The sequence below is a fragment of the Echeneis naucrates genome, chromosome 17 (assembly GCF_900963305.1).
Source record: "Echeneis naucrates chromosome 17, fEcheNa1.1, whole genome shotgun sequence".
In the NCBI taxonomy this organism is placed as follows: domain Eukaryota; kingdom Metazoa; phylum Chordata; class Actinopteri; order Carangiformes; family Echeneidae; genus Echeneis; species Echeneis naucrates.
Window position 1 is genome coordinate 17500932 of NC_042527.1, and position 14087 is coordinate 17515018.

At 42.3% G+C, this 14087-nt stretch overlaps 1 protein-coding gene across 9 annotated transcripts in view; it reads left to right on the plus strand.

The window, feature by feature from the left end:
* LOC115057254 (receptor-type tyrosine-protein phosphatase mu) overlaps positions 1-13938 on the plus strand; it is a 140835-nt gene extending 126897 nt beyond the window's left edge. For 7 of the 9 annotated variants that reach the window (XM_029524204.1, XM_029524205.1, XM_029524208.1 and 4 more), the window contains 10 exons: positions 1374-1490; positions 2999-3153; positions 3298-3433; positions 5455-5604; positions 6042-6215; positions 7654-7785; positions 10070-10195; positions 11709-11872; positions 12053-12188; positions 12903-13938. In XM_029524204.1, the coding sequence (XP_029380064.1) occupies positions 1374-1490; positions 2999-3153; positions 3298-3433; positions 5455-5604; positions 6042-6215; positions 7654-7785; positions 10070-10195; positions 11709-11872; positions 12053-12188; positions 12903-12956 (1344 nt within the window). In that variant the 3' untranslated portion in view covers positions 12957-13938. The remainder of the gene's footprint in view (positions 1-1373; positions 1491-2998; positions 3154-3297; positions 3434-5454; positions 5605-6041; positions 6216-7653; positions 7786-10069; positions 10196-11708; positions 11873-12052; positions 12189-12902) is intronic. The other 2 variants (XR_003841919.1, XM_029524207.1) reach the window with 2 other exon arrangements.
* Positions 13939-14087: the final 149 nt, after the last annotated feature.

The window sequence follows — 14087 nt, forward strand, 5'->3', positions numbered from 1 at the left end:
TCTGCTCGGCACAGTTGCTGATGAACTCTGAGAGATCCTGGCGCACACACACACACACACACACACACACACACGCAGGCAGACTCTGTCCTCCAGGTTTCACACACAGGGGGCGGCGCTCGGCCCACTTTGATGTATGAGAGATTTGGTTTGGAAGGTGGTGGCGCTGATGTGTGCGATGAGGTGATGCTACGTGGGCTTCTTTTCCATACACATTATCCATAAGAGCAAGTGAGTTCAAGAGCCGCATTCACAAAGAACATCTGTGTATACCCTGGCATAATTTAGCCCAAAGGCTGATCCCCCCCCCACCCCCCGATCCCAAACCAGGGGCCTGATTAGAGCGATCTAACAAGGTAATGGCTTTTGCCTAATTCAATCTGGCTGGAAGCGGACGGTGGATTTGTGATTGTCATCGGGGATTACTCATCAGGGGTGTCAGAGAAAAGGACCCGAAAGTCCCCCTCTGTCTGTGTCACTCCGCAAACCAAAATCTCATTTCATTCCTAATCAGCACATAGACTCCAGAAATGAAAATTGAATCAAGTTGTGGCTGATGTTGAATTTATCCCCCATCAAAATTATCATTCTCTGATATACCTGCGTGATCTCAGTCTCTATTACCAGCCTTACTCCCTCAGTATCAACAGTTTAATTGAACAAGGGTGTGGGTGTGTGTGTGGGGTGGGGGGGGGGTTGGGGAGGGGGAGTAATTTGGCACTCTTGTGATACCTAATACAAGAAGTATTTTCAGTGGGGTGTTTTACATTTCTGTTGGGAAATCTGTTTTAAATAGCTGAGGGTTTATTATTTCAGATCATTATTGGATTGTCATTATATGTCCCTCGTCCAATTGCAGTACACTTTTTACTTTTTTTATGTTTTGTCCTAATTCTCTGCCCCAGTGCTCAAAATTTTAAGGTGGAGAAATCATACAACCCCTTCTGTGCTTACCCTTCTCCGTTCCAGCTTTCCTCACAGTCTACCTTTACACTCATTTTCACATTATCGACGTGAGAATGAAAAAGCAATAATGTGAGAATGAGCTCTCCATCGATACATAAGATTCCCATTTACAGCAGATCCTTGACCGTGGGCCGAAACTAATACGAAGCAAATCTCATTTTGACTTGAAAGAAACGCATCAGAAACTGAAATATCAGGTGGCAAATGGGAGGCAACGTTATGTGACAATTATCTTTATTGGGGGGAGAAAAAAAAGTGATGGCCTGGCAACTTTCAGTCATTCAAATTGTTTGTAGCGTGTATGCGCAGATTTTTTTTTTTTTTTTTTTTTTTAATGAATGCAGTGCTAGCAATATTCCTTGGGTGTGCGTGTGGCTGTGAAACACTTTGCTTTTTGTCACCCTCAGGTGAAATGCTGCAAGTATTGGCCTGATGACACTGAGATCTACCGTGACATCAAGGTCACACTGATAGAGACTGAGCTGCTGTCAGAGTACGTCATCAGGACGTTTGCAGTGGAAAAGGTACGCCTGCGTACTTTCTGTGAGACCTCCACCTTCAGCCCCTGAGAGGGCTGAGCTGAAGCAAGTTACGGGTTATGTGCTTAGCTGTTTATGGACCTTGAGAGCAGTTGCTAAGTGGTCCAGGAGGAGGTTTGTCTTTAAAAGTTTATTTTAACATCACTTGATTAAAATGGTTCTGTTAGAGATTTACAGTTTATTAAAAGCAACCCATCAAGGTCATAACAATATGTCTAAAGTGTGTTAATTGTTTTGAAATGACTCACATTCCCCTTCATGTTCAACCTGCAACATCCTCAAGGTCCTTGAGAACATTTTTGAAGAATTTGTGTTTTGCTTTCTCTCTTTTTTTTTTTTTTACTTTTTTTACTCTACATGTTTTCATTTATGGACATTTATTTGTGGAATTTCAATCGTATTGATGTTAGAATTGTATGGTAGGCATCAACATATGCACTTCGTATTGAGCACACCCCCCTGGGACATCTTTTTAAAATAATAACAATATTAAAGGTAACGGGAAGTGAATACATTATCTGAGAAATCCAATTCATTTCTCAGTAGCAAAGTGGCCCCAACACTGCTGTTTAGGAAGAATAGCACATACTGTCGACTTCATCTACTGAAAGCTTTCCCAGCAGAGCCCTCTTGAGCCGTTTAGTTCTGGCTATTTAACGTTAAATGTTGGTGAAATAAAATTGAAGAACAAACAAATTGATTTAGGTAACAATCACATTCTAAGTCACAGTTTTTGTTTTTGTTTTTTTTTTTTTCATTAAGAATGAACAGAAATCTAGAGGTGCTGCTGTGTCCAGATAATACATTTCACGTAGGGGACCATCCACTGTGCCCTGATAATAAATATTAAATAGAAAAGACTATCCAAAATGTCCGGATAATACCTGTCACATTAGCGAGACCACAATGTTCTCAGTATGAGTCAGACCGCATCCATCTTCATTTTTCTGTTTTGATCTCAGCCACACGACTGTGAAGATTTGTGATTTCACCGTGACACTATTGCATTGACAAGATCTGTCCAGAGACAGAGAGACATCTGAACAACTGCCATAGTCCTCAAAAGTGCCTCTGTGGTTGTTGTCGCTACAGTAGGTTTTTCCAGGACCACATTTTGTTGTGATGAGAAGGAGCGACACAGGCACACACACACACACACACACACACACACACACACACACACACACACACAGACTCGCAGGGTGAAAACAAAACCAGTCACGCTGTTGTGGCTGATAATAATCCTGTATCTATAGAAGAACCAGGCCAGACTGAAAAGTGGCAGAGTAAGTGAAGAAATAAGGGCGCAGCGACCTTGAACATCCAGTTTGTTTTAAGATACCAAACTTTCCTCGACCTCCATCGTGACCTTGTCCATGGCGTGCGTGTTTGTATTCATTCCAGCTCGGTATTTGCTCTAGAAGGACTTCTCGCATTGCCCCCCTTCTCACCCTTTCTCTTCTGTTGTGTAAAATGATGACTCTGTTCCTCAGAGAGGAGCTCACGAGATCCGAGAGATTCGACAGTTTCACTTCACGGGCTGGCCAGACCACGGCGTGCCCTATCACGCCACCGGCCTGCTGGGATTTATTAGGAGAGTCAAGTCCAAGACCCTGACTAATGCTGGGCCCATGGTGGTTCACTGCAGGTTAGTTTGCAATGGACCTTCTCCGCTGTGTGCTCATCGAACCGGTTTGTGCATAGTTGTACATAAGCCAACACTAAAAACAATGCTGCCCTTAAAGCCGTAAACATGGGGCGTCTCACTTCTAATTTCTGTCTTTGCCTCCAGCGCTGGGGCTGGACGGACAGGCTGCTTCATCGTCATCGACATCATGCTGGACATGGCGGAGCGGGAGGGCGTGGTAGACATTTACAACTGTGTGAGGGAGCTACGCTCACGGAGGGTCAACATGGTCCAGACTGAGGTACGGCAAATCACAGCCAGGCCCCTTCGGCCCCACAGAGATCCTTCAGTAAAACATGGAGGAGGTGGCGGGGGGTGCAGATTTCCAGGCTGTCGTCATCGAAAGTGGATTAACTAATGTCTGCAAGTCATTCTTAGCATAAGTCAAACTCCTCTGGTGCTCTGAAAAGAAATGCTTTTAATAGAAGGGAGCACTTTTACCACAAACATGTATTTTTATTTTTATTTTTTGGAAAGTAAATCATAGCCTGTCATTTATTAGTCATTAATTCTGCAGCTTGGACGATCCAGTAGGTAAAGGTTGTTAATCATTTTGCCAGTGACTGATGATGGCCATTATCTTTTAAATGGAGTTTTTTTTTTTTTTTCTTTCTGTCACTCACGCAAGTACCAAGTTCAAGTCTTCTATAATTCAAACTGTGGAAATATAATTCATTTTATTACTTATAGTCAAAAGATTAATAAACCTCTGTCTGATGACTGTAAGGCAGAGCTTGTTTTGAAATGTCACACAACTGGTGTTTATGTTTACAGCAGATGTATTCATGGATTTTATTGTACACGGTGTAGTCGTCATTCATGCCACCTTTTAAGTTTAGAGCGATCGTTTCAAACAAAAGACATTTATTGGAGTGTGTGCCCTAACTATTTCTGAGGGTGCAAGGCACACAAACTTGGCAATACATGCTGTAATAAAAGGGTTTAGAGGCTTGTAACTGACAGCATTTAGCTCATATTGATGGCTGAAAAACATCCCTGGCTCATCTTCCAGCTTTATGCCAGTGTGGACCAGCGAAGGACTTTGCGCTTTTCTGAACACCGGCCATCTGGAGGTGTCCATCGTCTCGTTGAATGCATCATTTCACCGTAATTCCCTTTAAATCACAAGCGTCATTGAACTTAATGGGCAAATGTTTCATTGTTGACGTCCGAATTGGGATTTGAGTAACTGGAGACCAAATGTTGTTCACCCTGAGTCACTCTCCTCGAATTCAGTGACCTTCAAAGTGTGCGTATGTGTGAGTTTTTTCCCTCGCAGGTGTTCAGGCTCATTGGCACAGCTCCTCAGCCTGCAGCCAGACGCCAACCCTCTAACGCGGTTTAATCAGTCCGCCGAAATAAAAAGCCTTGTTTTTGTTGATAGTTTTCGTGCTCGGATAACTTCCATCTATCTGCAGTCCCTGACGTAGCTCAGCACGGTCAAACTCTCGGATCAACAGCTCGCACTGGACCCCAGACTTAACAAATGGCAACACGCATTTCTCTGTGAAAATCTGCAAATCGGTGACCCCTGTGAATGTGCGTAGATTTTGGGCAGAAGTGACAGGGGGGTGTCCACTGAAAATGTCACTTCAGAAGCGATTTACATCAACCATCAAGCCGTGTCACCAAAGTCAACTGCTTGACTGACTGATGTGTTGGAGGAGGAAATGTGCCGTTTCCTGTTTCACTTTGCAGTCCTTGTCTTTGTTGTTCAAACATCAACCTTGTTTCATGCCCTGATCCTCACAACAATAATGATGAAATCTTAGCTTTGCTCGGGCCATCAGAATTGTGACAAGCTTGAATAGGAGAAGGAATTCAAGAAAATGTCTTTTTTTTTTTTGGCCTCTAAATATTTTAAGTTTTTTTTTTTAAATTGGAGTGCAATTCAGGAGTCTTGGTCATAAAGTTTTATAAGAAAATTAAATCAGCCATGTATTAAAAAATGCAAAAATATGTAATGTAACCTTTGAATAGAGACAATGACAAATATTAGTCATAGAAACTGCCTGAGGACGAAAGAATAATCATGGTAAGGTTGTTTAAAGGTCATTGAATTCTTCCAGCAAAATGCAGCGGAATATTAGCTCATGTATTTTTGGTGCTGAAAAAAAAAAAAAAACAACATCATATTGGTTTTTTGTTTTTCTTTTTGTTTTTTTGTTTTTGTTTTGTTTTGGTGTTTTTTTGCCAAAAGTTGTCATTGCAATGAGTTGAAGAGGTCTGATAGATCCGCAATGAGGATGCTGTTTTTTGCAGGAGCAGTATGTCTTCATCCATGATGCCATTTTGGAGGCATGTCTCTGTGGCGACACCACTATACCTGCCAGTCAGCTCCGATCCGTGTACTACGACATGAACCGCCTGGATCCGCAAACCAACTCCAGCCCCATTAAGGAGGAGTTCAGGGTAAGGAAATAATTGGGCTTTGGAGGGAAAGAAAAAACAAACAAACAAACAAACAAAAAAAAAAAAAACGTGCATCTGAATCGCTAATAAAACAAAATCTCAGGTGTAAAATAAGTTCACAGCAACAGTAAACATGATATCTGATGTTATCTGATGAATGGCACTGTCCCCCTCTGGGCCAATCAGGGACAAATATATCACCTAAATCGGTAATAGTAGCACCCCTCCTTGGACCAATCAGTGTGACATGAGCTGCATCGTCCCCCTTAGTTTCATCACAGTCGCATCAGGGGAGCCCGAGCTATCGCTAACTTTACTGATTAAAGAATTGCATTGTTAATTACCATATCAGGAGATAATTAGCACACTCAACACCCAAGCGGGTATCTTCCACTGCTGGTATGGTACTGTATGATAATTCTGCTCCAACCCGACAGACTCTGAACATGGTGACTCCCACGCTGCGGGTGGAAGACTGCAGCATCGCCCTGCTGCCCAGGAACCACGAGAAGAACCGCTGCATGGATGTCCTGCCCCCGGACCGCTGCCTCCCCTTCCTGATCACTATTGATGGGGAGAGCTCCAATTACATCAACGCTGCACTCATGGATGTAAGGGAGAAATGCAAAAACAAACAAACAACCCAAAAAAAAAAAAAAAGGGCATTTAAAGTTTTCACTCACATTCCAGCACAGAGTGTGAGCTGCATTCCTCTTAATTTAATGAAACTTCCCCGTGTGTCCATTTTCCTGCTGAACACTTATCAGTATGGTCAAAGTAGGTATTTTGCTTTTGATAAATAATGGAGAACATTATATTTTAATGAGGTGACTGTGAGCTTTCCCACGTGATATTATAGTCTCATCTCCTTTGCATTCGCTCCTGGCGTCTGTCTCGGATACTTCTATATAACTACGATCGAATACAGCTGGTCTGCCATAAATTCAGCGCGAGTGGTGTTCAGTTTCTGTTGCTGTCAAAGAAGTTTCAAAGTTTCTTACTGCGGTCATCGTGAGTGGAGGTTTTGCAGTGGACTGCATCATAAATATTCCTCCCCCATGTTGGGTGAAACGGTTAGCACTGCTGCCTCACAGCAAGAAGGCTCTGGGATTGAGTCCAAACAATGCACAGGTTAATTTGTTAAATTGTCCTCAGGCATGAGTGCGAGCATGAATGGTTGTCTGTGTAAATTAGACCTCCGGTATGCTGACGACCTGTGCAGGGTTAGGGTTAGACCCTCCCCTATGAAAAGAGCAGGCACAAATAGTCAAAATCAATTGAGCTGGCTACAGATATATATATATAAAAAGAATTAGTTCAAATCAATAAATATTGCGTGAAAATATTATGCAGTGACTGTGTGGTGTGGACACAAAATTTTCAATCACAGGTCAAGTTTATTCCTTGCCTTGGTAACAACAGCTATCCAAATCACCTCACTTCAAATTTCCATTTAGCTGCATTAGAAATGTTTCACTGAGGAAATAGCCTCCGGCTCCGGGATAGTCCCCTGAAGGACTTACTGTACTTGGGACTTGACTTGAGTTGCCCCATAATACTTAAAAACACCTTTCTCTCGCTGTCAAGTGAAATTGTCCGTGGCAGAGCAGTTATATGTCACACTAACTAAAAATGCACCACGAGACAACAGGAGATGCAACGCATCGCAATTTCAGGCAATTTTCAAGTGATGAATTCCTTCAGGGTGGATTAAAGAACACCTTGACAAGTGATGGACTTTTTGGCTCTTGTCTGGACTGAGCAGGTGACCTTTTATGAATAGGATCCTTTCAGTTAACATGGGCTATCTGTGGGAGCCAGCAACCACATTAAAAGAGCGGCTTCCTAAAATAATGTCCCTTGACATGGAATCTCCATTAGAAACCAACGACCGGTGGGCGAAATGGTCGAAGGATGGAGGTCATTTTGGAGGCAGTTCGTTTCATCTTTTACAAAGTCGTGTGCTCACATAATGTGTAATTGTCATGGGATGTATTCAGTGAAATGTTGTGAACGAGTGTCTTTGCTTTTGTCTTGATATTCCTCCAGAGCTACAAGCAGCCATCCGCATTCATAGTGACCCAGCACCCGTTGCCAAACACAGTAAAGGACTTCTGGAGATTGGTGCTGGACTATCACTGCACCTCCATAGTAATGCTCAACGACGTTGACCCAGCCCAGGTAAACCCGACCTGATACATGTGTGCAAACACTGACGCACAAGATGTATGCAAAACAATCCTTGAGAGATGTTGCCGGAGGTAGTCGCACAAACAGATGACACATGGAGCCGTATCTAATAAAGTTACACAAACATTGTGGGAACTAGATTCAGAGAAAGATTGCCCTCTCCTCTCCACCTCGAGTATGAGCCCAAGGATGTATCTGCACTGGCAAACATATATATGTGTACACAGAATCTGTTTGAAATGAGGTAGATGCTGCTGAGTGGAAGCAGACTTGCCATGAAAGCGCAGATAGATGGAGAGACAGGCCTGTGGAAGAGACTCTCCACATTTCTCAGCCCGAGGCTCTGTCATAACACCCGGGGATCAAAGCCTGAAGCCAGGCCGCTCTCCCCATCCAAATCCCCTTTCCCTCGGAGACTGACTGACTGGCTGACTGGCTGGATAGAAAAGGCCTTTCATTCAATATTCTCACTGTAGGCAGCCAGTCAGCCAGCCAAGGAAACAGCACAGGTGGGACGGGAGGGAAGCAGAGCCGCGTAGATGGAGGCGCGGGGAAGTGCTGGTGTATTATCTTGTCCATCAGCTCCTTTGTTTTTGCATCTGTTGAATTTGTCAGGTTTTGACACCCAAATGAAGCCGGAGAGAGGCGCTTTAGCCGCCACACGGGCTGTATATGTTTTTTTTTTTTTTTTTTTTTTTTAGGCTTTTTAGCATGTCAGTGAAAGAAAGTGAGCGTCCATCTGTATGCATGTGTCCGGGCCTGTTATTTGTCTTCTTCTCAGGTTCAGTCTCTCTCTCTCTCTCCCTCTCCCGCCCCTTGTTTGTCCCTAACTATGTGACTCTGCATGTGGGCATGTGTGTGTCGGTGCAGAGTCTGTTCCTTTGGTGTGCGTACACTTGCAGAACTCTGATTTAGAGCCGTGAAGCTGGCAGTGTGCTCAGCAGGTGCGTGTTCTTAACAGGGCTTTTCTCTCCCGACGAGCAGAAATGGGAGCGATTTTGCTGCTCCTATGAAGCTGTCCCGGGGGTTTCATTTTTCTCATCGCCGTTGTGAGAGCCGTTTTGTCAATACCTGCTTCCTAAAATTCACAATATATTTCGAGATGAAACTATCAATAACTTTACATTCATATATTATGTTGTACGTTCATATGTAATCACCGATAATATTATCTATTGTCAAACAACTGTTAAATAAATAAATACTAAAACACACAATACAAATCACTGATCCTCCAAGGTAACATTGACCATGCAACACTTTAACAATTTTTAGTGTGTATTTCCAATGATTTAAAATCAAGAAAATCAAACAGTTGTGTTAGCTTTAAGGGATGATCACTATCGGTTATTATTGATACTAAAACTAGTTTGAGCAAAATGGTTGGCTACATTTTAACAATGGTTAAAAGCTTGAAGTAGTTAGCCTAATTTAAAAATAACAGAGCTAAAGTACTTAGCTAAAGGTAGCCAAGTGAATAAGAGTTGCTAGCTCATCGTGGCGGACAAGTTTGCTTTTAATTAACAACTTTTGTCAAATTATGAGATAAAATGTTGTTAAATGTAGTTGCTGATGTCGTTATCGAGCAGTAACAGAGAGCTAAAGGTTGTGGGCAATTTATAATTTCTTCAGCTTCATAACATTTGCCACATTTAATGACATCCGAGTCAAACTAACACTTTTGCAACAGAAGCATTGCGAAGTTTTTTCTTCGCAGAGACAATTTGCAGATTTTCTGTCGTTTCGAAAAATAAAAATAGATTTGAAAAACTTTTTTTTACTATTATTGTGATTTAACTGAGGAGGTTTGAACAGCTAGCTACGGTTATTGAGCTACTTATTTTTGATTTGTTGATCAAAGCATCAGTAGTATTAGTAGAAGCCTCTCGTGCTTAACAAAAGATCTGTTTTTGGTTTCACGGTCTGAGCACGAATTCGAACGAGGTGATTCATCATAGTTTAAAAAGAAAACACTTCACATTTGAACACAATTCATCGTCTTTCTTTCTGCCTCTTCTAAATTAGCACTGATGTATTCACACTTTGTAGTCCAACATGAATCATTTGAACGTATCATGAGTTGAATTTAATGTCACCGGTTTCAGAATAGTCTGGATTCCAGAACTAACGAATCATTTCCCATTTCCTTTGTTTTTCCTGTGTTTTTTGTTTCCTCTTTTTTTTTTGTGTGTGTGTATGTGTGTGTGTGTGTGTGTGTGTGTGTGTGTGTGTGTGTGTGTGTGTGTGTGTGTGTGTACGTGCCTATTTTGTTTAGTTGTGCCCACAGTACTGGCCAGAAAACGGAGTTCACCGCCACGGACCTATCCAGGTGGAGTTTGTCTCTGCCGACCTGGAGGAAGACATCATCAGCAGAATATTTAGGATCTACAACGCGGCACGGGTATGTAGACACATTAGGGTCGCACTTCAACCGGAAAAGCGTGAAAACGTGGAGGTCGGCGTGTAGCTCCTCTGCTCTGCTGCTCATTCTTTTGTATCTGCAATAACCTGTTTGTCTTGATTTATTCTGTGACTGCACACCTCAGACATCCCACTCATATGCTGAGCTGTCCATTCAAGCTGTGCAGTGGCAGAGTCATTATTTTCTTAAACTGTGCCTCAGCGCCAGTTACTGGACCAAGGTGTTATTTCCAGAAATGAGGCAACTTTTAAAGAGCTTCTGAAATGCCCACATGGAGTTAAAAGGGTAGAAACTGAGCTCAAATCTGAGTTTCCTATCAATCAGTGCCTCCAAAGATGACAAAAGAAAAATTCCCATTTTCAAAAAGCTAACATCTAGCTCTATGAAAAAATTACACACAAAGTAAAATAAGCGACGTCCACGTTTGAATCTGTTTTTAATTTGGGGATTATTTGCATTTTTATTGTCACATTGTTAAATCTGAGGTACCTTTTGAAGCTTCAAGCTGATTTTAGCATCAAGCAAAAAGCAAATGTAAGAGAAAATTTAGGGTAAAAACAGAGGCGTACATTTTTAATCATCCTGTGACCCCTCAGACTTATCTCAGGACCTCATGTGGAGGCCTGATCTCCTGGTTTGTAACGACTGCTCTAGATAATCTGGGATGTGGAACTAATTTCTAATGAAGAAACGGTCCCTAAAAATTCTATTGACAGTGTATTTTGTGGATGAGCCAGACAAACTAAGACACTAACTCTGCTCTGTAGCAACAAGTTTTTAAATTGATTTGTAAGTTTTAGGTTTAAGAACTCAATCCCGTGAGCGCCACAATCTCATTGGACAGCATTTTATCGGAGGTCGGCATCTCTCGGCTCATAGGAGAGTAAAATCAAAACCATCTGCTACGCGGACGCTGGATTGCTCCAGACACAGAATGGATTTTTTTTTTTTTTTTTTTGGGTGTAGTAACCCTTTAACTTTGAGCTCCTCGACATCACTGCGCAGACAGGGTCCTGACCTGTGACAGCATCACCTGGAATCACCTGCGTAATCTCCTTACCGCGCGCCCACAGTTGTCAATAATCACCCGTCACATTTCCATGTTGCGTGTTCTGGCCGGCAGGGGCGCCACCAGCGTAATATGGTCTAATCACGCATGATCACCGACAAGTGTTATTGATCAATATGTCTGAGTGTCACTTGCAGAGTCTGCATCTCAGATTGCTTATCATTCTGTCTCGTGCAGTAACTGTGCTCATCTATCAGCCCGTCTATCTGCTCATTCATCTCCGCAGTGACTCTTCGTGCCCTTATCCATCTCTTGTCCTACTTGTCGCCATTGAGGCTTAGCTCAGCCCTGCATCTTTACAGTCTGATTGAATCTTTGCACAACAGTGATTAACAACCCCCCCCTCCCCCTCCCCCTCCCTCCCTCTCCCTCTTCTCCTTTAATGTGTTAACCTGAGTTGACCAGTGTCTCTTTATCCTCCAGCCTCAGGACGGCTACCGGATGGTGCAGCAGTTCCAGTTCTTGGGATGGCCCATGTACAGAGACACGCCCATGTCCAAGCGCTCCTTCCTCAAGCTAATTCGACAGGTGGACAAGTGGCAGGAGGAGTATGACGGGGGCGAGGGACGCACCGTGGTCCACTGCTTGTAAGTTTCCCCAACACTCGGTGCAAGGGGGTGAATTTGAGTGAGCGAAGGCATTAAAAATGAAACATCTCCACCTACTGACCGAAGAGCTTCACTGCGTCAGAAAATCCAAACAGCACAAGATTCATCAGACAGAAATGGCTGGCTTTCTAAGGCTTGTGACATCTCTTGCATCTGTAGGAACGGAGGCGGGCGCAGTGGAACATTTTGCGCCATCAGCATCGTGTGCGAGATGCTTCAGCACCAACGCTCAGTGGACGTTTTCCACGCCGTCAAAACGCTGAGGAACAATAAACCCAATATGGTGGACCTCCTGGTAAGGAGCTCTTTATACAGTCAGCCACTTATGAGACTTTTTTGTGAATATAGTATTTATGAAATAGAGTGAATCATTTTTAAATGGACAGTACGAGTACAAGTATTAAAAGTATTTTCTTTTTTTTTTTTTTTGCCGTCTACATTACAGTCTGTGACTCATTACTGCTAATGTAAAAAGATCTGTTGCACTTCTTTATAAAAAATTACGTTAAAGTAATGTGCAGTGCTGGACCTGATTTCCTCATCATTTTCTGTAATCTACCTTTCATAGTCCAATGTGACTCCAACTGCCCAATGAAGGCAAAAGAGGACCAAACGATCATTTCTTTTAAAGAAATGTTTTCGTAAATTGCTTCAAAGCAATGTTTTTTATTAAACTTTGATTAGAGAAAAGCAGACAACCAGCCTGGGGCCGAACAGAGCCCTGCATCAGTGTCATTCAAATGTTTAGCTGTATTGTGATTATGTGTAATATGTGTAACTTCGGGAATGTGGGAATCATTTCAGTTTAAAGTGTGTTTGTGTGATTGACTGTATCACATTCAGTCAAATCATCTTTGCAGCAAACCTTCAGCCAGTTAACATTTTCTCTGCTTCTTCTTCTTCTTCTTCTTCTTCTTCTTCTTCTTCTTCTTCTTCTTCTTCTTCTTCTTCTTCTTCTTCTTTTCTTCTTCTTCTTCTTCTTCTTCTTCTTCTTCTTCTTGTCTTCCAGGACCAGTACAAGTTTTGTTATGAGGTGGCACTGGAGTACTTGAACTCTGGGTAACTCAGAGCTACTAAGTACCAGCAGAGACTTAAAGTTTGGGACATTACAGAAGACTGCAGCTCACATGTGTGCATTGTGCTAAGTGTGCGTCTGTGTGTCTGTGTGTTTATCAACCCAAGAGGAGCGATGTGCGCGTGCACACACACACACACACACACACACACACACACAACCTTACTGGCTGATCCTTTTGACCAGCTCTTTTCTTCTTCTGGTGTTCAGTTGGTGTAGATAAGGAAAGGTAGCAGAGTTGTACAGTGTTAAATATTACAGCCTGTGTCTGTCAGTACCGGCTAAGAAAGCCAGCAGGAGCACAGTCTTTTTGTTTGTTTCTTTGTTTTGTTTTATTGTTGTTGTTTTGGTTCTTTACATTTCTTCTGCAGTGGGTCGCCTCCTACCTTGGTTCCTCTCTCTCTCTGTCTGTATCGCTCTCAGCCGCCTGTGGTCCCGTGGTTGTTGCCTTGATCCTTTTCGGACGACGAGCATTAAATACTCTTCAGTTTTCTGTGGAATGCGATACACTGTACATAATGTAATGTGTTCATTTTATTCTCACTGATTTCTTTTTCTTTCCTTTTTTTTTTTTTTCCCGCACAGCTTTATTAAAAGTCATTACATGCAGGAGCTCAAAGCCTAAATGTTACTAAATGTCCTGTAAATTGACTTCTAGATGATTATTGCTTCATACTGTATGTTGGGGACAGCTGGCTCAGTCTACATCTGCTTACCTTGTTTGCTGTACAGGGATCCAAAGCTTTATTTGCACTTCCATTGAATTCGTGTTGTGCATATTGTACATATTTCTGTAGATTATTTATTCACAGTATGTACTTTTTTTGTGACTCTCAGTAAGTGACAATCATATGTTCTATAGGTTTGGTTTATTGACTGTATTGTGTGCTTTATTTTTCTTTTTTCTTTTTATTTTGGTCATCTTAGATGACAGATCAATTCCATTGTAAAATAAAAAAAAGATATTATATAAATGTATCTACAATATGAACATTGGAATAATGTATTTCTGCCTCTTTTCTAAGTGGAGCTTTAAAAGATAAAGTTAGGGCGGCATCTGTTGGCGGCATGAGGAAAAACACAATCACCTCTGAGGTTTAGAGCTTTTCAAGGTGTCAC